The sequence below is a fragment of the Nyctibius grandis genome, chromosome Z (genome assembly GCF_013368605.1).
Source record: "Nyctibius grandis isolate bNycGra1 chromosome Z, bNycGra1.pri, whole genome shotgun sequence".
Taxonomy (NCBI): Eukaryota; Metazoa; Chordata; class Aves; order Nyctibiiformes; family Nyctibiidae; genus Nyctibius; species Nyctibius grandis.
In genome coordinates, this window is record NC_090695.1 from 71,050,517 (window position 1) to 71,077,151 (window position 26,635).

The following is a 26,635-nucleotide window of genomic DNA, read 5'->3' on the forward strand; positions in this document are numbered from 1 at the left end:
TAGCAGCAGGGTCCTCTTCAGAAAACAATGATGTGAAGAAATCCTTTGGCATAAACCAAAGCAGACTATTCATCTTGGCCTTGGGGAAAACGTTCAGTCTATTATGGAACAGAGATTATCATATTTACCTACTCCTCACTCATGTTTAAACTTTGTTTTTATAGTGTGCTGCATCTTTCCATGCTAAGGTTTTTGAATAATCATGCAAACCTGAATATGAGTTACAAGATAAATTCTTACTGTAGAGAAAACCAGGAATATTCTTGAGTTTCCTGTACCCAGAGTAAGATCTTGATTTTCCGGCACAGAAAACAGCTTGTGTGGTCTGCAGTTACCACACAGAGCTTCTAAGTGTCCTGATTCACACAGTAAAATACGTTGCTGAACAGAAGAAGGGTAAAGCTGGGACAGGGCTTACACAGACAACATCCACACTATCTTCATAACTGTGTTGGAGTCTGGAGGAGACTTCTCAAAACGACATGGATCAAATTGCAGAATCTGCACCAGCCAGAGCTCAACTGAGAGCCAATCTATATCTATGCCCAAGTTTTCACACCTGGAGAGCCAGCTGACTTATTCCACTGAGCCCTAAGTTAAGATGGCTGTGTGGACCAAGCAAAGGATAAGGACTTGACTATTTCCTAGTTTCTGTGAAAAACAGACAATCGTCACATTAAAATGAGGCAGGACATAAAGCAAGGAGCCAGAAGACAGAGTAGTTTCTAACCTGTGTGAAGTCTGGATCCTGAGAAGAGTTATTGAAATCTCTTAGCATTCCCACAGCCTCAAGGTATTTTTTTGTGCACATAACTTTCTCTTTATCACGGCCTAAGATGAAAGCCAGATATAGCAAAAACAAAATACAAATGAAACTGAGGAACTACTATGTGACAAAAAAAGAAAAAAATACGTAACAGGCTATTTCACTGTTCACGCTGTACATTGCACTACAAGACCTTTTCAGCACAAATATTAGAGATTCACTAGAAACAAAGCGATTGAGAGGCTTAGTGGCTTTTGCAGAACAAAAACCTAGGTTCCTGTTTCTGTCATCTGGACAAGTTAAGTTCAGGCAGGGCTAAGCAGGCAGTTAGCTGCAAAACAGTCTAAAACACAACTCTTCCTGAACATGGATCCTAAGAGCAAGAAACAGCCTGAATAAGCAAGTATGGATAAAAAAAGCACTCAAGTTCAGAAGCCTCAACCCCATTGCTGACTAGACCACATAGACCTGGAGTCCTTGCTTTCAATTACATCTTTAACTTGTGGTCTCTTCTTATACTCACCAGTTTGTACCAGGTACCCAATGCTAACATCATCCACTGGGAAATAGGCAGCTGTTGCTCCGTACTCTGGACACATATTGGCAATGGTGGCTCGGTCAGCAATTGACAGCTGGGCTACACCAGGACCAAAAAACTCCACGAATTTACCCACAACTCCAACTTGGCGAAGGTGCTGTTAAAAAAAATACAGTGCCTTCATCATTGCTGGGTGTCAAACAACCTGAGGATGTATGTTATGAAATCCAGCTTTCCACTTCAGAGAAACCTTTTTCGAAGGTTTCTACAGAAGTTTGAAACCAGGAAAGGTTTGGTAAATTAAATCACAAAGATGACGACACAGAGATGTAAAGGTTCAATAAGGTAAAACTTAGGGATGTATTCTTTCTAAACTTGCTTTTACTCTCATTTAAACCAGAGTCTATCTTAGAACAACTATATTTTTCTCAACATGACGTCCTCAGGAGAGGAGAATAGTGTGGGGTCTTTAGCCAGCAAACCCAAGTACATGAATCAAACTGTAAATGACTGAACACACACAACATCCAGATGAACTCATAAAAAAACCACTGGCTTTCCCCATCTGGAGGTTCTCTCTAGAGACAGCATCCCATGATGAACCTGTGTACTACATTTCTGACCACCACCAACATTAATGCTGACCCAGTAATACTCTTAATTCAGTTACCATCCACAGAGTGAATAAACATATTATGAACACATGACATGTGAGCCAAACACCTGCAGATCAAAGAAATAAGACTGCAGCACTTACCATCTGTTTTCAGATTTTACATTGCCTTATTTTAAGTGGGGACTTCAAAAAAGAAAGTCATCATGTTTGTTTTGAGGTGGTAGAGAAACAAGATCCTTTTATGAGCACTATTGTTCCAAAACAGGTCTGTACATGAGGATTTGAACAGGCCATGAGATATCAGCTCTCTGTTCTATTTCGTCTGGCTTCTGGGAAACAGATTTGCCTCGCAAATTTGCAGTTGTCCTTGGGCAGCCGTTTCCAACCCACACGGAGAGATAAAGCTTAAAACAAGTCCAAAATGACTACATGGAAGCACACACAGGGCTCTTAAGCATGCAGTACCATGGCTCTGTCCTACAGAATATGCATAGCTTCCAGCAGTAATGGCAAATCAGCAGACATGTTCATTACCTTGGTAATGGTGAGCACAATGTCAGTGGATGTTACCAGTGGCTGAGGGTTTCCAAGCAGCTTATAGCCAACCACCTCAGGAAGCACCATGCTGATTGGCTGGCCCAACATCACTGCTTCTGCTTCAATGCCACCGACACCTGTACACAACAGGAGTATACAATCCAACTATTCAGAGAGATAGCAACGTGTCAAAGACAAACCCATGAAGTACAGTTGGCTGATGATTACTTAATTTAAGGTGCGAAAGGGGAGAGAAGGCAAACAGCAAGAGGGGTTAGCCTTCTTCTAAGAGGCACTCTTCATCTTGATTGAGTTTCTGCAAGGTTGGACTTTTTAATTTCTTTCAGTTTCATATTTTCATCCTTGTTCTTCAGTCATGAGATAGGATATCAGGTAAATCTAAGTAACTCACTCTGAGGATGCTTGGCTTTTACAATAACAGATGTAAAAGTTTTATTTAATGACTTAAGCATGCAATGCATAAACAAAGAACTATTGACATGGCATTGAACATGGTGTGCTGTGAGTGAAGTGTATGCAGACATTGACTATTGGTCACCAAACAAAAGCTTAAAAGTTATTTTGAAGGAAGGAAAGATTATTAGAGTCAAGAATATAGACCGTTCTAAAAAATACTAACAGAAAAGCTACTTGTTAAGGCAGAAGTTATCTTTCTTATGTCTATTAAGTTTCAACAGGGCTTGGGCATGTGCAGGTGGGAACCTCTGTGTAAGCACATCTTCAGTATTAGAGGAATGCAATTCAAGTGACTACTTCATTTTGCTAATTTAGTAAGGTAACGTATCAAGATGTCATAGTCATATGCAATCTAAAAAACCCATGATGTTTCCCAGCAACTTGGCATCAGGCAGCAGTTTTACAACTTTTTGCCTGTAGGAAGTCCCTCTCATGTTTATCTTCCACTTTCAAACCTCATTCTACCTTTTGTTTCGCTTAGTTAATACTGAGCTAGAACAAATTGAGTGTAATAGTTGCTTATGTATGCCAAACCACTACTCCTATCCTTTTTCCCCACTTAATCTAATACCGGTTCTGAAAAATAATTTCCAATTTATTTTATGCAAAATGATATACCTATGTTAATTAAAAAGATAATTCTGTGAGAGATACAATCATGTGACTCCTTTCACTAGGTGTTGAATCATTTTTAAACAGTCAACTTAGTCAACATGACTGAGAGGCTATCACAGACAGGCATGAAGCAAGTTCAGCATTACCAGCCACTACCAAGAAATGTTGTGCACTTTGAGCATGTATGGTATGGACTATGCCCAGCCATACTTTTCAAATTCTGGAGAAAAATGAGGTTAAGTTTACAGACACACTCCTCCAAGCAACTATTGGTGTTGCAACATCATCTAAATGACAGCTCCATGTGTAAGGTGCAACCAATATAGAATAAGAGAGATATCTCTTATCCCAAAGATATCACAGTTTTAAATAAAGTGAACTTTTTAATATTTGTATTCCAAGCCAGGAGGAATTCTTCCACCCTTGACAGAAAGTCTCAATTGACCAATATTGTTACAGTAGCACAAGTAGGGTAGAAAAAACACAATGTCCTACTTATGTCGTATGTGGTACTCAGAACTGGACAAGCATCTTTGTAAACAACTAGCAAATACTGTCTTCTGTATTTGTACGATATCTATTCCAAGAGGGCTCCTATCACCACACCACAGGAAGTTAAAAAGCTCAGCTGAAAACATGGCTTTTGCTACCATGTGTGGGATGATTGCAAATACTTTCATTTCATACCTATTTAGTCAATAATTCAAACACTGCAGTTTGCCACTACAAGCAAAAAAGGAGTTATTTGTATCTATTTCCGTAACAAGTATTCTGCAGAGTACTGGTATTAGAACACACTTCATAGTGTTGTTTTTCACGATGGCCTCTCTGGCCACATTTAACACACTCATATTCAATTTTCAGCATCTTCAATGTAATAGAGCATTTGCAATACTTTTTGATAAGGCAACACTTTGAAAGTAGCTAAGTGACTAAGGAACAAATGGATGTTCAGTAATGCTTCAACTCCCTTGCCTTCCCAAATGACTGAGATGCTTCTACAAGTCTTATTTAATATTTTCCTTGCCTGCTTCCTTGTGATTTAAATCCGGAATATAAAAGAAAAACTAAAAAAAAAACACCACCACATGCACCAGAAATCATCTGAGGCTGTTATCAGAACAGGGAGCTTAGTTACAAAGTCTTAAATAACTGTAAGAGACCTTATCAGGTTCCTTGAATTTGGGGTTAGTCTGTGTACAGTGTCTGGCTGGCATGGAGATAACTTTTCTTTACAGCAGCCCAAATAACGCCGTGTTTTAGATTTGTGACCAAACCAGTGTTGATTATACACCAACGCTTTAGCTATTGCTGAGCAGTGCTCACACAGTGCACCAAGGTCTTTTCTGTTTCTCACCCTGGCCCTCAGCAAGTAAGCTGGGGTGGGCAAGACACTGGGACTGGACACAGCCAAGACAGCGGACAGCTGACCCAAACTGAACAAAGAGATATTCCATGCCATATACAATCATGCTCAGCATGAAAACTGGGAGGTGGGGGGCAGGGGGAATTTTTCCTAACTAGCCGTTGCCCAGGGACTGGCTGGGCTTTGGTGTGATGGTGGGAGGTGATGACTGATTGTTTTTGCATCATTTGCTTTCCTTTCATTCCTCCCCGCCCCTTCACTTATTAAAGTGTCTTTGTCTCAACCCACGAGTTTCTTCTTGCATTTGCCCTTCCGACTCTCTTCCCCTATCCTGCTGGCAGGAGTAAGCAACTGGGTGGGGGCTAACCTGCCAGCCAGGGTCAACTCACCACAGTCTGAAACACAGCTTAGTCAGCCAACAGACTATTCAAGATATGCTACTGCACATACCCCAGCCAAGCACTCCCAAGCCGTCTATCATGGTGGTGTGCGAGTCAGTGCCCACCACACTGTCTGGATAGTAGTAGCTGTCCTGATCCATCACCACTCTTGCCAAGTACTCCAAGTTCACTTGGTGGATGATCCCAGAGCCTGGTGGAATAATCCTCATGTTTTTAAAAGCCTGAGAGCCCCACTGAAACAGAATGAATTGGAGTAAAAAAATTTCAATGCACATCAGCACTGGAAGAACTTTTGTTCATTGCACTTTTCTCCATGCAAATAGGATTAATTCTTTCGGTACCTTTAAGAATTCAAACCTTTCTTTGTTCCTTTCAAATTCAAGGTCCTGATTTTTTTGCAAGCTGTCTGATCTGCAAGTGAAAATAATCAGTTGTCAGAACCAAAAGTACCCACCTGAAATTTAAGTCTGGTCAGATACACCCAAAGGCTGAAAGAAAAGAGTTACTGGCTAATGTTAATGCTGATCAATCTCATCTTTTTAATCTCACTGCAGCTGTGAACTGCAGGCAACCAATGTAAAGGATTTAAGAAATCTTAAAGAGATAATACCCGAAGTCTGGTTCACATGTGAGTGCTAATGTGCATATTATATATCTGGCAGGCCTAAAACTTGTAGCTTGGGCAAAGCTACACTACATGTTAGAGCAACGTGAAGTTTCCAGCACCTACATCAGAAGCAGTCAGCAAAGCAGTAAAGGGAACTGGAACACAACTGCCCTGCAACTTCAGTTAAAAATACGTTATCACTGCTGATACAGTGCTGCCTGAAGCCCCCAAATTTCAAAGCAGACAAGGTTAACAAACTTTCCACTTGAATCAGCTGCATAACAGTCCTGAAAAGCTTGAAAAAACTGAAGCGTAGGTCTGGCCAATGTTGTCTCCATATATACACGAGCCTAACAGAAATAAAATAAGGCTGTGACAAAAAGTAATTATTAGCAAAAAATTATCTAAATGAAGTACACTACTGATAACATAAAATTAATGTTATTAAAATAATACAGAAAAAGAATCATAATAGTTGATTTTGTCCTATGGTAAAGACGAAATCATACTGTTCACAAAGAAATACGCTGTTTCCCAAAGACCTTAAAAAATGATGTGATGCAAATTAAAAAGAAAAAAGGTTAGGTTTCAGATTAGTGCTAGAACACGCATTACAGAATCACAGAATTACCCCAGAGATCAGTCTTTAGATGATTATCTTTAATTTCGTATGTTTCTAAACTCCTTAGTGTTATGTTAAGATTAAGAACAGATACAGCACCTCTAGAAAAAAAGTTAAAGGAAGTTGATTTTTGACAGTTACAGAAGTCAAAATTTTTTGGCTCTTTTTCTCCATTGCCAACTATGAAATGGCATCAGTAAGAATTTGTATCCTTACTAGTCTACAGTTAAAAAAAGTAGGAAAAAAGTTATATTTGAAAACTGTCTGGCAACATTTTTCTATGAAGCAAGATTTGCAGTATATTCCTGCTCAGAAGTTCAGTATTTTTATTCTAAAGAAGCCTCTAAATATTGGCACTGAGAAAGTGCTCATTATATTCTTTAATTTCCACCTTCTAAGAATTTTCTTCTTTGCAAGGCCCACTTCAAAACTATCTCCTATAAAGGACAATAAATACACAGAGTATTTTAGCAGGCAAGGTAACTGCAGACCCAAAAACTTCAGAAGTTTGGAAGAGGGAAGGAAGCCACTGAAAAACATGTAATTGCAGGATCTGTTTGGAAGACTAGTTCAGTAGGCTCACGTTTAGATACCACAGAGGGTAGAACGACCCCTATGCAGAGGTCTTGTATTTCATTGTGGGTCTAGTGAGTGCTCATCTCTTTGTAGCATGCTGAGGATTGAACAGCGTTATGCTTCTTTCCTGTACTTATAGGGGCCATATTAATCAGTGCCTTGTGCTCTTCTGTGTGGAGGCACTGAACTAGCAAATAGTTCCTCAGAGCTGAGCTAGGGCAGCTCAAGTCTATTCTTATATAAATAAGGAAGAAAGGAGACATTCTTGCTTGTCCTTTCCAAAAAGCCCTACAGGGTCAAAAAAGTGCATGTGGAAAAAAAGCTATTTCTGAGCGACTAATAATAATGCAGTATTATTATGGAAAATTATGATCACCACAGGTCTGGATTGAGCCTGTTTCTATTAACATTCACTCCAGGCTTGTGCTGCTGAGAGATGCATCACAGAAAAAACAAAATTCCCCCATCTAATTCACAGCAACTGATGCAACAGTAACTTAAACACTTCTTAGAGTCCAGGATGTTATAGTTCAAATGCTAAGAATATCAGCAATGGAACTACCTTTATTATCAGTAACTGGATCCAGCTTACTTACTACCATTAAGAAGTAAGAGTTATTTTTATCCTTACCGCCTGTTAAAATCAACCTGGATGGAGTGATCTATCACTAGATCAGCAGGACAGATAGGATTGATTTTTTCAGGGTCCCCACCAAGTTTCTTCACAGCATCACGCATCGCAGCAAAGTCAACCACAGCAGGTACCCCACTAAAATAGAAGAGAAATAAGCAAGGTGAAACAATTTGGAAAAGAAAAAAACAACAAAACAAACACAACCGAGATCCAGAGATGCAGAACAGACACCTACTGTCCCATACAAAGCAAACAGCAGCCTTACCCTGAGTCTTGGGATCATTACTCTATGGCAGAGACAGTACCCTTGGGAAGACAAAGTCATAAGAGCAGAAGGGACAGAACTGTATCTATATACTGAGCACTGTAAGAATGAAAAGCTAAAACCAAAATTCATCAAGTAACAGAAGCAGTTTAACATTCTTGGCTGAGAATCTGGAAACTTAGTCCTAGTCAGAATTCCTTTGGGACCTTGAACTGGGTTCTCTTTTGCTCTATTCCTCTCACTCCTCCACAGTCTGTTTAAAAAAGAAGGGGGGAGGGGAAAAATGACAATGTCCTTTATTTCATTCTTTGTTGTGTTTATTTCGATGATTTTAAGGCAAGGGTCATCTCTTCCAAGTTTCGCAAAGCACAGGAGAATCTTCTCCATAACCAGGGCTGTTTGGTACCTTCCAGACTTCAAGTGAAACTGGCAGAGCAGGGCATCAGATTTCTTAAATTACAAAGGACATGACTGCAAAACACTTTAGCAGATTAACTGCATTTTCAGAAGTGGATTTAACTGCCCTGGCAGATCACTGAGCAAACATGAAAGGCAGAAATAAGGTCTACCATTCATCTTTGCTAACAAATTCTTATACTTGCCACTGACAGAAGACCTTCTATCACAAGTAACATTAAAACAGCACATTTTCAGGCTACAGGCCAACATTCATATTTCTGCCTTCTCACATATCTTGTGACAATCTTGCAAGTCCTTGAACTCCAAGTGACTCAGAAAAAAGTCAACAGGCCTTTTTCTCTATGTTTCTATGTCTCATTCACCCAAAACAATTTTTAAATCCCTAAATTAAGCCTTCCTTCCTAAGTGAGGTAGGTAAACTATACAGAGGGTCAAAGTAACGCACAAGAGTCTTTTGTCCATCCTCCACTTCCAACCCAAGTTTAGTAATAAGCAAACAAGGAGTAGTAACCAGAAGTTCTAGCACTTCAACACCTATCTTACCTAACAGATCATACATGTTTCCATATTTATTTTAACAAAGCTTCTGGTGCTTCTCAGCACATACATTCTCATCTTCTACAGAGGTATGTACTACCATGACATTTTTCAATCAGTTTGGGAAACACTCTTGCAAACCAGCCTATCTGATTTTGCTGGCTGCTGAGACAAAAAGACATGTCTACAATGTGCTTGTAAGGATCTGGCATCATCCAGTAACCCGCTGAGAACACTATGTTTCTGCAAGAGCAGCCCAAAGCAATGAGAGTTTATGTTTTCAACTCTGATTATAAGGAAGCTGTTACAATTTTTAAATGTACCAGAAACAACGCAAGAAGAAGAGAAAAGGCTTTGTAATTCCCACAGAATTTTACCCTGAAAATCCTGAGTGTTTACAAAAACAAACAGAAAAAAGGGTCCACATTATCTAACCTCGACACAATCAGCTGATGTTGCTCAGCAGTTTGAAGCAATTTGCTGACCCAGGATATGCATATTCCAAGGAAAAGAGCAAATCACAGAATCACAGAATCAACCAGGTTGGAAGAGACCTCTGGGATCATCGAGTCCCACCATTGCCCTGACACCACCATGTCAACTAGAGCATGGCACTAAGTGCCATGTCCAGTCTTTTCTTAAACACATCCAGAGATGGTGACTCCACCACCTCCCTGGGCAGCCCATTCCAATGTCTAATAATCCTTTCTGTAAAGAAATTCTTCCTGATGTCCAACCTGAACCTCCCCTGGCAAAGCTTGAGGCTGTGTCCTCTTGTCCTATCACTAGTTGCCCGGGAGAAGAGGCCGACTCCCACTTCACTACAACCTCCCTTCAGGTAGTTGTAGACTGCAATAACATCACCTCGGAGCCTCCTCTTCTCCAGGCTAAACAACCCCAGCTCCCTCAGCCGTTCCTCGTAGGTCAGACCCTCCAGACCCTTCACCAGCTTGGTCGCCCTCCTCTGGACTCGCTCCAACACCTCAACATCTTTCTTGAAGTGCGGGGCCCAGAACTGGACACAGTACTCAAGGTGTGGCCTCACCAGTGCCGAGTACAGAGGGACAATCACTTCCCTAGACCGGCTGGCTACACTATTCCTAATAGAGACCAGGATGCCATTGGCCTTCTTGGCCACCTGGGCACACTGCTGGCTCATGTTTAGCCGGCTGTCGATCAGCACCCCCAGGTCTCTTTCCACCGGGCCGCTTTCTAACCACTCTTCCCCCAGCCTGTAGAGCTGCATGGGGTTGTTGTGGCCAAAGTGTAAGACCCGGCACTTGTTCTTGTTGAATCTCATGCCGTTGGTCTCGGCCCATCTATCTAACCTGTCCAGATCCCTCTGTAGGGCCTTCCTACCCTCCAGCAGATCGACACTCCCACCCAGCTTGGTGTCATCTGCAAATTTACTGAGGGTGCATTCAATCCCTACGTCTAGATCATCTATAAAGATAATGAACAGCACCGGCCCCAGAACTGAGCCCTGGGGAACACCGCTAATGACCGGCCGCCAGTTGGACTTTGCCCCATTCACCACCACTCTCTGGGCTCGGCCATCCAGCCAGTTTTTAACCCATCAAAGAGTCCACCCATCCAAGCCCCGGGCAGCCAGTTTGTCCAGGAGGATGCTGTGGGAGACAGTGTCGAATGCCTCACTGAAGTCTAGATAGACTACATCCACAGCCCTGCCCTCATCTACTAAGCGGGTCACTTGGTCATAGAAGGAGACCAGGTTGGTCGAGCATGACCTGCCTTTCATGAATCCATGCTGGCTGGCCCCGACTGTCCTGCATGTGCCATGTAATGGCACTCAGAATGATCTGTTATGCTATGTTATGCTACCTAGGTGGGCTTGGGGGAGTGCAGGGGTGGGAAGAAGTGAGCAGAAGAGTTATTTTGCCAGCTTACAAATGTTACACAATTGAAAAGGAACAGACACAACATCCATCTACAGTCTTAGGAGAACTCAGGATAATTACAGACTGATCAGATCTAGGAAATTCAATAATTCTAATCCAGGACACATGAACGTAATTGTTGCATGGCTTTTGGAAAGTTGCCAAAGCTGCCTTTTCCAAAAGATCCCACTCAGAAGCCTGTTCAAGAGCTCCTTTTTCATGAATGCAGCTGCTCGGCAGACTTGTATGCAATTTTTTAAAACTCAGCAGGAGAGTAGGGGGCGAGAAAGAAGAGCAGCAACCAAGAGAACAATATTCACAAGGGAGCAATATTCACTTGAAAGTCTGGCTTCCTCTGTGCTCCAGCTTTTAAAAATGTTAACAACAGCCAGCAGGTAAAATTAGCTAGGAAATCAGCACTTTTTTCAATTGAGGCTTTGTCAATTTTTCCTAATGTCTTCAGGAGCTGAGCTGTACTGGGTCTCTAGCACCTGGCCAACCTCTGGGAAAAAGCAAAACAGAAGGTATGGCAGCTAAGACAATTTACTATCCTGAGAAGTAAAATCAGCTGACAGCTTAGCAGCATTGGGCTTACCACAGATGAACTAAACTCTCTTACGAAGGCACAGGACAAAGGTACAAAGGACAGTGGACTTGCAAATCAAATGCCATATTTGAAAAGGGTAGAAAATTGAAAGCAAGAGCCCCGGCAGGGGTGGAGGTGGGAGGGTGCACAGAGAAAAGATACACCACCACCACCACTCCCCCCAAACAATAACAACAAAACCTCTAAACTCTGAATTCCCTCATTTCTATGTAATTTAGCCAACCCATTTTCTTCCCCTCTGTTTTGAAGAGTTTCATGAAGATATTTATTTCTCCATCTCAAGAGCACTTCATTTAATGCTTTTATCACAAGTGTTTGCCTCTCGTGCTACAGACAACACTTTGTTACCACAAGTGTTGTCTGTAGCACGACATCCAGGAAAGCTGAAAAAGGTCTTTCCAAACATTTCACTGCAATTCCTTCCCTCAGCTCACCCCTCTACGCGAAGCTGAGTGTTGCTGCACTTTCAAGAGCCCCTCTTCCTAGCTTTGGAGAGCATCAGACTCACGTGAAGTCTTGCAGAATAACTCTTGCAGGCTTAAACGGCACTTCAACATTCTTGTGTTGCACCACTTTCCAGTTGAGAATATTCTCAACATCTCCCTTCTTCACTAGGAACTCATCACAGTTACGGATCGCTGCTTCCAAGAGGACTCGAATAGAAAATGGCAGGCGTGCTGCATGGGTAAGAGGCAAGAAACAAATTCAGTTCTTATCTTAGGGCATATGTCAGCAAGTGCAGAGTTCCACACCTGGAGCAGACAGGTCCTCGAGTGCTGTCCCCGTATTCTCACAAGGCTTTATCCCAAATTATCAGACACCCATCTCTAGCCTCCAGCTTTGTCAGGAGGTCAGTGCTAACTGACCTCTTCCACTCAGTTCTTTGAGCAGATTTATTACCTCAGTCCCCGTGAGACAGTAGATGTCTTTGCTGAAAGGACCCCTTTCCACAGCTCTTCCATCCTCCACAGCAATACTACTCTGAAAACATGTTGTGCTCACCTCGTTTCTCTGCACTCACTCTTGCCACTGAACAGTCATATAAATGCACCAGAAAAACATAATTTTCTACCTGACATGTTGGAGAGCATAGCTTTAGTGGTCTAGGCAGTCTCTTCTTCTCCAGAGATGGAGAATGAAACTGAACAGCAGTAAGACTGTGCATCTGCTAATCTTCTTTTACTTCAAAATAGAAACACTTATAGAAGATGACACAAAGTATTATTAGAGCATTCCTGACAGCTTTACATTTCCTGACAGCAATGGGTGTGAAGAAAAAAAAAAAAAAAAGTTTCTCAGTCCTTCCTCCCCTGGTCCACTGTAATAATAGCTGTTTGATTTCTTCTCAGAATATTTACATTGAAAAAACTCTTGAGAAGTTTGTCCCAACTTCCTACACAGGGCCCCCAAGACACAAAAGTCACTTAATCACAGTGAGACCTCATTACTGCTATCATAAAAAAAAATCCCAACTATTATTCAGGACACAGATTCAGAATCATTTAGGGATTTTTGGTTGGTTTTTTTTCTTGTGGTTTTTTTTTTTTTTTTGTTCTTGTTGTTGTTTTGGGGTTTTTTATCTTCTCCCCCCTCCTCTCCCCGTTCTTCTGTTAATAAGTTACTCTATTTTTCTGCTGGATAGTGAGAATTGCATCCTTTTTTCTTTAAAGTATCTGGAGTTTATCACTCTTGGAATCCTGGAATGGATCAACTGGTAATACCATAAGTGTATTTGTCTATTTCTTAAGACTCATCTCTGCTTTTCACACACCAAGTCTGACATTCATTCATTTCTCTTTTACACACTATCTGAGCCTGCAATGGATACGCACTGCTGATGTTCAGACAAAATGTTCCTCCTTTTGCTTCCTGAATTCTCCTTAATCACCTGCCTCCTTTTTGAAAGAGGAAAAATACCCAACATAGACAGCTCTAAGCTATAGATACTCACTTTGTAAGTCAGTGGCACAAATTGTAAGATTTTTACTACTGCCACATGGAAGATGCCTAATATATGTACATTCACAAAGTGTCAGAGGAAATAAAGAAAAAGCCTCTTCAGAAAGGATTTTCTAGCCACTACTCTTTTTAAAGCTGAACAATCTTTCTGTGTGATTCAGTTATATCAGTGTTAGGTCCTTTCGAGCCTTTCACAGTAGCATAGCAGCATATGAGAAAAATTGTGCTCTTAGTTTTGCCTAGTCCTCCACATTCACTTAAGAAAAACAAGACTGCTGTGTGCACAGCATGTTGAGAAAATAATACTGTGATCTGGTCAGTATTTCTGTAGTCCTAAATTTCCATAATGAAATTTTGCTAAAATTTCGTTTTCAAGTACCATCTTCTGAATCCATAGCTCTCTCCAGAGACCAAATATCATCCAATGTTGCAATGTCTCTTCAGGTTCTGTTCATCAGTGTTAATGAAATGCTTTCCTTATGTTGTCAACGTACCGTATCTCACATCTTCCAATTTGCTCAGATTAAAGAATTTCTTCAGAGGCTGTTTAGGGTCCAGCGGCTCCGCAATCCATACAAAAGGGTTGCTCATGGTTATTCAAGACCCTTAGCGTCCCTAAAATACAAAAGAAAAATCAAAGTTGTTTTCATGACATCTGTCCTGCATACAAAGCGCATGTCCCACAGTCCCACAATGTATGTGTCCCACATACAAGGCCTGTGCCAGACAAAAAGGTACTGCACAGCCTGTGTTAGTCATGCCCTTTCCCCTACAAATCTACTTGTAACACGTCCTCAGAGATAAAAGGTCTACAGGAAGATAAGAGCATTGTGACAAATATGGATACACCACGCAGTTTACAAAGGAAGCTCAATGTCTGCACTGTTCTCTTCTTTATGCTGCTTCTAGACAGCCCTTTGTGCCTCTGTGAACCACCACAACAATGTGGTCCCATTTCTTAAGTGGCATTGGTCTAAAGCTAAATAGACAGGCATTTGCATTCAAAATTAAAAACAATTGAACTAAAACAGAAAACACAGTAGTTTTACTTGAGCCAGAAAGTATTACAGACTAAGATTATACACCCTGACTACCAGAGACACAAGGAACCCTCCTGATTTCAGATTTATTAGGGTCACCACCAAAAAAAAAAATAAAGTAGACTCTATTGTAAACATCGTTTTAGTTTGAAATCTTTTTTTTTGTGGCTATCCTAACGGTTTACTGGATAGAGCATACCACTGGAACCTAGGGCTTTCAGGGTTCACTTATACAAGTTAAAGTACCCTGAGATATTCCCAACATCAAGGCCAACTAGCACAGAGAGGCCTAAATTCACTCTAGAAACACCTCTCAGTCTCCAGAAAAGGTTAACTGCATGCAAACTGCCTAATGGAACAGTTTCTAGGACACTCCTAAAACCTGAACTCTGCCCAGGGCTCTTTTGGGAGCACTGGATTAGGCCAACACAAGCCAAGGAGCAAGCTAACGATTTAACAGTAAGGACAATTCCCTTCCAGTGCCTGGCAACATTCCCAGTCACAATCAAAATGTTTTTACAGGAGAGATAATCACAGGCCCAATTTCCAGATCTGTTGTTTTCCCACAGCACTGCTCCTGTCTTCACTTAAGTAACATTATCCTCCCTTGCCACAGTTTTTCAAAGGAAAAAAAATCTCCAACAAGGTGAGATGCACATCCTTCTACAGGCCTTGGAGACTGGTGCAAAGGGATGCACAAAGTCCAATATTTGTTAAAAAAAGTTAATGCAAAGCCAAAGAGTGAATTAATTTATCTCACCTGTCAGTCTCATTGACTGTTCAGGAACTACTATTATGTGGAATACATTTATGGGGGATTTTTAAAGTATTCTACCACAAATCACGTTTCATGTATTTTGAAGACAGACATCAAGTTAGAGGTTAGACTGAGATGGAGATATAGCAGAAATGACGACAAAAGGAAGTCCAGAGTGTAAAGCAGCAAGACACAGTAAAAGAAAGAAAAATTTCCAGAATTGTGTCAAACAAAACAATGGAAGTTTCTAGATAAAAAGCTGAATATCCAGGGAAGGCAGAATATCCCTGAATATCCAGGGAAGGCAAACGAACAGACTGCAAACACTGCCCCCTCCCCACACCCCCTCCCCCCCCCAAACATATCACCTCTCACATTTCCATCTACAAGTTATTTTCTGAGATTTCTCTTTTTGGCTTTCCAGATACCCATCCTGCACACAAGCCCATCAAGTTTTAGGTGTCATCTTCTTTAAACAGCATGAACAACTCAGCTATTCCTCTTCTAAGCAAACTCTGTGCTTCTGCGATTGGGCATGATCAAAATAAACTGCTTCCTTCCTCTCCTTTCCAGCTATGCTCCTGATGAACTTTATTTTCTGCCTCCCAAGCTGAGAACTTTATTTTATGCACATCCACTTCTCATGGGAAAGTCTAAGGGTAACAGAAGATATCCCCTGACAGATAAAGCAGGAGATCATTACTTTGGCATGACCATAACGAGCCCACTGTACTCAGTTCACATATTCTCATCTAAGTATAAACTGCAGCTGTAACATTCCCCATCCAAGTCAGTGTCTTGGCAAACTACATCAGCAATTCAAGATGCTATCCCACGTTATCTACTTGTTACCATGTCTTTGCCAGACATCACCCTCTTCCCTGAACACCGCTTTTTTAGTTTACAGCATGAGATACTTCAGTACAAACCTGCTTTCATCAGTGAGTTACACAAATATGCCAAACTCTGGGGTGACCAAGGCCTAAACACATGTTCTTTTCACCTGTCTGGTCACACTGCTATGAACAACTCTGTTACAACCTTGTAAGCATTTAGAAATTCCTGCTAAGAGGTAAAGTATCTAGACAAAATACCAACTTGCAGCATTGCTGTAGCAAATTTCAGAGAGCTGGAGAATCCTCAGTCATACCAACTATTTCCAGACAGTAAATTATAAACCAAGTGGTCACAGCACAGAACTGAGGCTAGTGATCTGCCACAAAGATGTGAGGGAGCAATACTCTGCAAACTGAGTACACCAAAATTGTTTAAGTAATCACTGCAATAGATACCGATTAACTCATGATTGCAGCACAGAATATTTATTCACATTTTGCAGGCACTGAAATGTAAATATGCTAACAGGCTAGCACACAGGAGAGCCAACATCTGTCTGCGTGGGACAGGCGCAGGGTCACATGCATTGACCACTGCCAGTGTCACATGGCCACGGTCATTGCTGATCACACGGACCAAAGAAAGCACTTGATCTTCTGCCTAACAACCTCAAAACTGTTTGTGTGGAGGTCACATATGAAATGGGACTCCACGTAGTAGCCCTCGGGAAGACAGAAGTACAGATTAAGAGGTTTCCAATGGTAATAGCCACCAGTCACCCACACAAACTGTGCTCATCCCAGCCTTGGAAAACAGCAGCAACTGTAGCCCAAGCTATTCCCCCTCTCCAGTTACCCAGACACACGTGTCTTTAGTGTTTGTGCAATTCTGGACACAGCCCTAGGACTCTAGGGATTTCAGCTGACTGAAATCTATGAAAATGATTCCATCAGGTAGCCTAAAAAAAAAAAAAAAGAGAGTAGAATTTCATTACTGGAACCTTCTCAAAGGGTTGCATGACTTATATAAAGTGTACCAGACAAACAACAGCTTTATTTTAGCCCTTCCTGTGCCTACTAATACAATTCTGTGGACACTGATAATTTGGCTCATATTAATGTTGATCAACTTTAAATCTACACTAACTATCGATATTGGTTTCCACTCACCTTGTTACATCAATGCAGTTGCTTAGCACTGTGCCACCTACATCCACCTTTTATCAAAGTATGCCTCGAATTCACCCACAGACTGCACAACAGCTCATCACAGAAAGTCTCATTTCTGGCTTTTCTCTTTCCCAGATCCACTTCTCTCTCCCCTAGAGAAGCAGAAGTGTGGAAGGGTTCTAGCTATGAATACCAGGAGGGGAAAATTTATTTGGACAAGGTCATAACTTTCCAAATATAAAAAAAGGAAGCTGGTTTTTGTGCATGCAACATTTGCCCTTCAGTGTAGAAAATGAACCCTTGTCTGTACAGCTGTTCCATACTGTCTGTATCCCTAGATAGACACAGAAGGGTTCACGTTGCTCTGGCAACACAAGTTTTACATTGTGATACTCTAACAAAGCATTTGCACTAGCAAAATCTGAGTACAACATTATTCCTCACTTCATATGTATTGAGTGGGTCAGCAAACTCAGCTTTTACTATGAGAGCTCAGATGTTTACTAGAAATAAAAGATAAGTGCAAAAATGTCTACTGGCTGTACGGTGTGTGGGGATCTCCACGGTGGCCTGACGACCAGACCATTTGATGATCATTACATAGGAGGCAAGCACAAGCCCAAGGGAACAGAAGGAAAAAGGTGTCACTGCCCTCCTCTTTGTCTTCTCTTAAAAATTAATCAACGAAATCAAATACTTTTAAAGCATATTAATGTCTTATGCTAATCTCGACGAAAAGGATTAAAGTATGTAACTGAAAATAAATTTTTTTGAAAAAAAAGAAACATTCACAGGAGATCTATGTTGCATGTGTTGATTTCAAATCTTAAGTTGATGTAACATTTCTAAGCATCCAACATAAACACAGTACTAGTCACGCCACAACACCTTCTACTGGAAAAGGACTCAGTTCAGTAATTGAGGTATTATTTAAAGCATGTTCTTGACTGACTGTGGGTCCTGGACTCTACTTCAGACCCCTTTAAAAGCAGCAGTGTGACTTGGAACAATTTCAACAAGCTGAAATTTTACTGAAATGAATGAAATTGAGAAAGCACCCTGATACATACTGTAGTTTTGCACTTGCAGAAATTATCTCATGGAGACTGTAGAGAGGGAAAAGGTGTGCTGTTCAGCCTCCCACTATACCTAAGAGAGAATCTGAAGACACCAGACCTGTTCTAGACATCACTTTAACATATTATTCTGCTCTCTTTAGAGCTGCAGGAGAGCCTGAAGGTAAAAACTAATACAGCTAATCAGGCTATAAGCAACAATCTCTTTCACACCACTTAAAAAAAAATGTTTTTCTAAAAACATAACTGCTCCTATCTTCATTTGCTGTACCAGATCAACATTAGCAACAATATTGTTTCGGTTTTTTTTAGGGATCTCTGGGGAGCCCACTCATCTCTCACTACCAAGAATAAGAGAAAACCTTAAAACATGGAGTACTTTTCTGCTAAAATACATGCTGAGAGTAAACGACACTCTTTTTGTAGTACATGACATGAGCGTTGACAAAAGACTCCTGATTACTAATAATCACATTGATTACAGAAGTGCCTGAGGACAAACCAAGGACACAGATTTATTTTGTTTGACCTGCAGAAAGGAAAAAAAAAAAAGACAAAGCCTCTGGATGAGACAACTTCAGTCTAAGCTTCAGGCCATAAAGTAGGAACAGAAGAGGCACAGTCATTCAGCATTTTAGTACAGACATACTGATCTCACTCAGGGAAAGGAAACACGTCTCCACCACTGCCTTTTCTATTCCATCTTTGGTTTCTTAGTTACTGCCTTTCAAATTATGCTAGGGTGCCTATGTTATTAATAGGAAGAGTTCATTTAAAGCATCTATTCATAAAACTAAACACCTAATATCTTGACTAAAACAGATTTCAAGTTGTAAAAGCTCTTTTTCCTGCAGAGTGGGTTAATTCTTGGCCACCACTGGGAAGCACATGCTCAGCAAAGCACAGTTTAATTTGAACACCCTACCATATGCTAGAAATGCTAGAAAAGGTTACACTTAGCCAAAGCAAAGATGGTATTTTATCAGCCATCAAGAAACAGGGGGAGGCTCAGACTTGCCAGTACTTGCAGGAAATCTGTGAAGAAACTTCCAACTGAAAACTGGGAAAAAGGAGAGGTGAGTTGTAAATCCATCAAGACAATATCGAGCATGCATTTTCTGACAGTTTACTAAGAATTATATATAGCTGAATAGCGCTTCCTAAACTGAGGGCTATTGCTCAGTTCCTCAACAGAAAAAGAGTCTCTGAATAGCTCTTCTCACGGTTTCACATCCTAGTCAGCAATGGGCCTTAACTAAAAACGTTGATGACTACTTCCAGTTTACCTAAGCTATAGATCGCTTAGCCATGAACAAAGATCTCTTAGCAGGTCCAGCACGTAGGAACTTCTGCCCTATCAGAACTGCAGCACGCTCTGTGTATGTCTACCTTGCTTGAAAAGCAAGGAAGGAAAATATCCATGTTAAGCATGTTGCCAGATGTCTGTATTTTTGATATGGCAAGATAACCTCTCTAATATTAGTCAGGTGTCTGCAGTAGCAAAACGTTGGTAAGTAAATCCAACCATAATTCAAGTCAGTTTAGAAAAAAAAAAAACTAGTACAGGTATTTGTGTGGTATAAAAAAATTTTAGTTTAAATATCCAAGTTGCCTAAGAAAAATGTTTTTATTACCCTGGAGCGAAAAAAACCACCCACAACAACAAAAAAACCACACACACAAAAAAACCTTGGTGAAAAAAAAACCAAACAAAAAAAACCCCACAAATGCCCCCAGCATTTGGATAGTGTTCAGCACCGCTACTACAACAAGCAGAGTCTTGTTTTAATGTATCTAGCTATAATTACTACTGGATGCACACAGTACTGATGAGTACAACTACTGTTACAATAAACACAGGTTTCTTGTTTTGATTAAGAGAAGATGTTACTATTTAACACTTAATCTACCTGTAACACATAAGGCCACTATATAAGGAATATACAGTGCTGCATTGCTGTAAGCAGTCAACTGGTGAGATTTCAGTGCTAACAGTTAGAGATCTGAGAAAGAATCTTTGCGCTTCTCCGTCACACAGAGAAGTCCATCATTACGTAGAGATCCTTAAAGCAAAGTCCACTAACAATTTGATGATGACTGAGAAACTATTCTGCTGGTATAAACTACACCATTATTGCACACTAGAAGAAAATGCAGTAATATGTAAAGGAGGTTTTTTTAAACACTCTCTAAGCAGTTTCAGGGAGCCCCTTTCCACTTTAATGCTCAAGAGGAACTCTACCGAACACAAACAGGACTCTGGATTGCAGACTGTACTTTTTCCTGATGCCTAGAACTTTGACTGCAAAGCTAAAATATTTATTTATTCAGGGCCATAATGTGCTACACTTCCAGTGCACTGGACAGGTTACTAAGTGCATATTCCTATAATCTGTATATTTCACAGGCTGTCATAAGCATTCTGACCATTTCACTTTGTCAGCAGCACTGCATTGCACATATAGGTGCTGAAGATTTAATTCAAAGATGAAACCTGTGAAATCAAACCTTTAGGTCTTAAAGTAACACCAGCTCCAAGCGAGCTGGAAGTTTAGATGCGTGCCCAGTTCCAAAATGTGGATATTAAACTCCCTCAAGTCATCCCTCTGGATAGCCAAATGCTACCTCCTCCCTCACTTCAACACAGTTCATTTACTGCTTAAGGGACAGTCAAAACGCTTCTCTTGGATAGATCTCGCCAGCATTTGGAAACCCAGGCAAGCACACATATCTAGTATCCTCAGACAGCTTCTGGAATGCAATCTAGCCTTACAGTTAACAAAATCCAGATCCTAATTAAGCAGGCATAAGTGTTAAGGGAATGCTGTGTCAGCAGACTCACCACTGACTGTCCTAGTTAAAAAGTAGAGACTAATTTTCTTTTTGCTGCAGCAAAATGAGCAGTATTATGCTTGAGAATACAGTGAAGCTTATTTGGAGGCTACAGAACACCCTTGAATTTTTTTTCCCCCCTGAAAAACCAACTCTGAACTTTAACCTACTACCTACCTCTGTACAAACTTGCTGCTCATTTCCCTTGTGTTAGCAGTCTTAGACTGTTCATTAACAAATACACAGGATGGACCAGTTTTAACAAAGAACCAGCCTTCAGTGTTAGTTAAAAAAAAAAAAAAAAATCCAGTGTAACACACACAAACACATTCCCACTGATAAGTTAACACGGAAGCGCTGCAAGAAGTCTGGAATATAGAGTGCTCTAAGTGTGTACAAAGGTTTGGTCTGAAATTTGGTTTCAATTTCAGTAGGCAGGAATAGAAGACATCTCAGTATTGGTCTGTTTGTTTCAAAATCCTCATGCGAAGGGGGGAAGGAACACTGCAGAGGTACACAGGAAGGGAAAACAAAACGGGAGCATTGTGAATCAGCCCTCTACTCATGCCATTACCATTGCATGTAAACTGCTGCCTCTGCACCCCTAAAAACTCCTTTTGTGCAACTTGCCATCTGAACTGTTTCAGAGCTACCAAAGATATGTAGGTGGAAGGAGCTTCCACCCTTTCAGGATGAAGAACTGATGAGAGGATTACTACTGTTGTGAAATAAATCTGGCATCATGGGGAAAAAGTCCTAACTTTTCATGCCATTTCAAGACAAATCCTGAATTTGTGCTCTGGAAATAATGAAAGATAATTTTCTCACAACAAAAACTGCTGCCTACAATCGTAACAGCTATTCAACTGTTCACGTAGATGACGCCAGCTTTCAAATCCCCTTGTTCTTCTGCTTACAGACTGAAGCCAAGTGTGTATCTGACAAGATTTCATCAATTCCAACTAGCTGTTACCAGAGTTTACTAGCCAAGCTCCCTGGGGAGGCAAATTAAGTTTCCACAAAATATTTTTAATTCAACTGTTTTTTTTCAGAACAGTTTTCCACAAAAAGGCTAGGCAGGGGTGTGGGGGGGCAAACAAAAAAAAAACCAACCCAGAATTAAACACCTGCTTTCACAAGCTTCTGGAGACCTGACCCTAGAATTGTGGGATGTCCCAGTTCCTTCGAGGAAGTGCCAAATACCTAGAGGATATCTTCTAAACTAACCACTCCCTAAAAGCAGCACTGAAGGCAAGAACCCTGAAAAACTCCTACCTCCTATTTACACAAACAGAGCAAACTGGGCATTAAGATTCCTCTCTACCTTCTGGCTGTTTCAAAAGAAGGAAGGGGACCACTCTTTAATTCATATCCTTCCAGTGATCTTAAGTGGATTGTTACTACAGGGAGGGAGAAAATTTCCAGCTATTATGTGGTGAAATCCTACAGTGAGAGTCTATGTTAGAAAACACTAGCAAAAGAGATTTGCTGTTATTCTTACTATTTAAATATTAATAATTTTTTTCTGTGTTTTCCTGCAATTATTGTTTCAGCTCTTCCACCATTACTATAAAAACTTCACCGAATACTATCACAGTGAAAGTGTATTAATCTCAGGCTAAAGGGAACCAGAGAGAAAGAAAGGTGCCAAATTACAAATGTGATATGACAAAAAATGCAGTTTGAAAGCCCTACAGTCTTCAGTTCAGCAGTACTCTGCATGACATACTCTACAAAGCACCGCTAAGTGATCAGACTCCTTCATACACTAGAAACCTCTCCAAGAATTTTCTCTATCTTACAAAGTCCAGGACCAGTAAACTATTGACAATTTTCCAAGTAACTCCTCGCACACACCACAGATCCTGGAAGGCACAAGAGTCAGCTGCGCTTCCTACTCCATGCACATTAAATTCCTCTTACTTTCTTTGAAGAAGTAACAATCCCCAGAAGTTTATTAGGACATTCTGATGGAGCACAATTGCTTTTAAGCAAAGCAACACTAAATAAACACTCCAGTGTTAATATTTCTCTAGGGTGGTCTTCCTTTACTTCGGTATTGCAGATTGATAATGAGCCAGTCTGAACAATAGCAACAACACGGAGTGCTCGGAGATATTAATTCAATTTCAATTGTTTGGAGAGAGAATCCTCTGTTTTAGCCCAAATTTCCTGCTGATACTGAAGAACACTGAAGTCCAGACCTCTCAGTCTTTCCCCCCCGCCTCACACCTATGCTAGCTTTAGAGGTGGAAACCAGGTATCAAAGTACAACTTCCAGCTAAAAAAACAAGAGGGAACTGTGGTGGTGTTATGAAACATGGCAATGCGCTGAACAGACGCAGAGGGACTAATCCGAACATATAGCTAATCCAGATTCTGAAACCAGACACCTCCACAGCCGCAGTCCTCAGCCAGGTTAGACTGCTAGGCAAACATCCACATCTGTGCTACAACCTCCATGACTGTTACTGTCACAGAGCACGTGCACCTGCTATCTGTGCCATGAACGCAAAACAGATGATTTTGTCACCCAAAACAAACAAACAAACAAATTATTAAAACCTGTCAAGTTACCTTAATATAGGCTTCGCCTTCTAACGCTGTTCTTCCATCCCTTCTCTTACCTACTCATGTTGCAGTTTTACTGTTTTTTTACAACACAGCAGGGCTGCTCTGTGCTTGATGTGTACACTACGCACTACCCTCTACTATTTAGATACTACTGAAATACCAATAGACAAGGCCAGAGATCTTCCATTGGGAAAATTAATGAAAAAGCTTTGCCTAGATGAGGACTGGGCAGCACAATTTCTCTTCCTTTCCCGCTCATCTCCTCTAGCTAAATCTATCCTTCTTTCGCAGCTCTGCAAAAGCTGGCTCCTGCACCCCGTGTGAGCAGGTTCACAGCCGGCTCTCGGAGGGACCACACGCCAGCCGGCCGGGGCCCGGCCAGCCGCCTCGCTCCCTGTGCTCTCGCAGCGCGGCGGGGGCGCCGCACAGCCTGCTGCTGCTCGGACACGGCCCCACGGAGACGCCCGCAGGGCTGCTTTACGAGAGCCGCCTTCTTCCCCCCGCACCGAGCCGCTCCAACGCCCCCTTCCAGGCCCCAGCCCGCTGCCGCCGGCAGACCGCAGGATCCCCCGTCCCTCCGCCGGGCCGGCCTAGCCTGGCCTGCCTTGACGCCGATCCCGCCCTCCGCTCGGGCCCGCACCCGCATCAGCTCTCCCCCGAGGGGCGCCGCTCAACCCCCCCACGGCCGGCAGGGCCCGGCGCCGCCGGGAAAAGGGGGCGCCGAGGCCGGGGGGAAGCGGCTTCAAGACGCCCGAGGCGCCGCCACCGGGAGGCGGGGGGAAGCAGGGCGGCCGGGGCCCGCACTCACCGGGGAACGAGGAAAACCAGACCGCCGCCGCTGGCCGTCCGGGTCACCCGGGCGCAGGGACGGAAGGGGTGGGGGCGGGCTAGCTCCGCCCCACCGCCCTCAAGGCCGGCCGCGGCGGGCGGCTGCCCGAGCGGGGAGGCGGGAAGCGAGGGAGGGCAAGGGGCCGAGGCGCCGAGCGGGCCGGGCCGGGCCGGGCCGTCCCTTCCTCCTCCCCAGCCCTGATCCGGCCTCACCCCTCATGGAGCCGCTGCCTTTCTGTGGCGGCGACTCTCCCCGCGCGGGGGACGAGGCGAGGGGCGACCTGATCTGTGCGGAGGGGCGGCCCCCGAGGTCAGGGCGTGGGCAAGGTGGTGGCAGCGGGGTCGAGGCCGGATCAGATTCAGGGATCAGGTCATTGCAGAGACGGTCACTGTAAATCACAGAATCACAGAATCACAGAACATTAGGGATTGGAAGGGACCTCGAAAGATCATCTAGTCCAATCCCCCTGCCGGAGCAGGATTACCTAGACCATATCACACAGAAACGCGTCCAGGTGGGTTTTGAATGTCTCCAGAGAAGGAGACTCCACAACCTCTCTGGGCAGCCTGTTCCGGTGTTCGGTCACCCTCACCATAAAGAAGTTTTTCCTCATATTTATGTGGAACCTCCTGTGTTCCAGCTTGCACGCATTGCCCCTTGTCCTGTCAATGGATGTCACTGAGAAGAGCCTGGCTCCATCCTCATGACACTTGCCCTTTCCATATTTATAAACATTAATGAGGTCACCCCTCAGTCTCCTCTTCTCTAAGCTAAAGAGACCCAGCTCCCTCAGCCTCTCCTCATAAGGGGATGTTCCACTCCCTTAATCATCTTCGTGGCTCTGCGCTGGACTCTCTCTAGCAGTTCCCTGTCCTTCTTGAACTGAGGGGCCCAGAACTGGACACAATATTCCAGATGCGGCCTCACCAGGGCAGAGTAGAGGGGGAGGAGAACCTCTCTTGACCTGCTAACCACACCCCTTCTAATCCACCCCAGGATGCCATTGGCCTTCTTGGCCACAAGGGCACACTGCTGGCTCATGGTCATCCTGCTGTCCACTAGGACCCCCAGGTCCCTTTCCCCTCCGCTGCTCTCCAACAGGTCTGTCCCCAACTTGTACTGGTACATGGGGTTGTTCTTGCCCAGATGCAGGACTCTACACTTGCCCTTGTTATATTTCATTAAATTTCTCCCCGCCCAACTCTCCAGCCTGTCCAGGTCTCTCTGAATGGCTGCGCAGCCTTCCGGCGCATCAGCCATTCCTCCCAGTTTTGTGTCATCAGCGAACTTGCTGACAGTGCACTCTATTCCCTCATCCAAGTCATTAATGAATATATTGAATAGAACTGGTCCCAGTACCGACCCTTGCGGGACTCCGCTAGACACAGGCCTCCAACTGGACTCTGTCCCATTGACCATCACTCTCTGGCTTCTTTCCTTCAGCCAGTTCACAATCCACCTCACTACCCAATCATCCAGACCACACTTCCTCAGTTTAGCTGCCGGGATGCTGTGGGAGACAGTGTCAAACGCTTTACTGAAATCGAGATAGACCACATCCACAGCTTTACCATCATCTATCCACCGGGTTACGTCCTCATAAAAGGCTATCAAGTTGGTTAAGCATGACTTCCCCTTGGTGAAGCCATGTTGAGTGCCCCTAATGATCCCCCTATCCTTGATGTGCCTAGAGACAGCACCAAGAACAAGTTGTTCCATCACCTTTCCGGGGATAGAGGTGAGGCTGACCGGTCTATAGTTACCCGGTCCTCCTTCTTGCCCTTTTTGAAGACTGGAGTGACATTCGCTTTCCTCCAGTCCTCAGGCACCTCTCCCGTTGCCCACGACTTAGCAAAGATGATGGAGAGTGGCCTAGCAATGACTTCCTCCAGCTCCCTCAGCACCCGCGGGTGCATCCCATCAGGGCCCATGGATTTATGGAAGTCCAGATTGCTTAATTGGTCCCTGACCCAACCCTCATCTACCAAGACAGATTCCTCCTCTATCCTGACTTCTTCTGGGGCCTCAGGGGTCCGGGGTTCCTCAGGACAGCCTCCAGCAGTATAGACAGAGGCAAAGA

The 26,635-nt window shown here is 42.8% G+C and overlaps 1 protein-coding gene across 1 annotated transcript in view; it reads right to left on the minus strand.

Annotated features, from left to right (window-relative positions):
* Positions 1-24,602, minus strand: part of ACO1 (aconitase 1) — a 38,561-nt gene extending 13,959 nt beyond the window's left edge. The window contains exons 1-9 of the mRNA XM_068422283.1: positions 24,535-24,602; positions 13,936-14,056; positions 11,991-12,159; positions 7,753-7,890; positions 5,658-5,727; positions 5,366-5,549; positions 2,455-2,594; positions 1,290-1,461; positions 731-831 (exon numbers count right to left, since the gene is read on the minus strand). Coding sequence (XP_068278384.1) covers positions 731-831; positions 1,290-1,461; positions 2,455-2,594; positions 5,366-5,549; positions 5,658-5,727; positions 7,753-7,890; positions 11,991-12,159; positions 13,936-14,032 — 1,071 coding nt within the window. The 5' untranslated portion in view covers positions 14,033-14,056; positions 24,535-24,602. The remainder of the gene's footprint in view (positions 1-730; positions 832-1,289; positions 1,462-2,454; positions 2,595-5,365; positions 5,550-5,657; positions 5,728-7,752; positions 7,891-11,990; positions 12,160-13,935; positions 14,057-24,534) is intronic.
* Between the last annotated feature and the right edge of the window lie 2,033 nt (positions 24,603-26,635).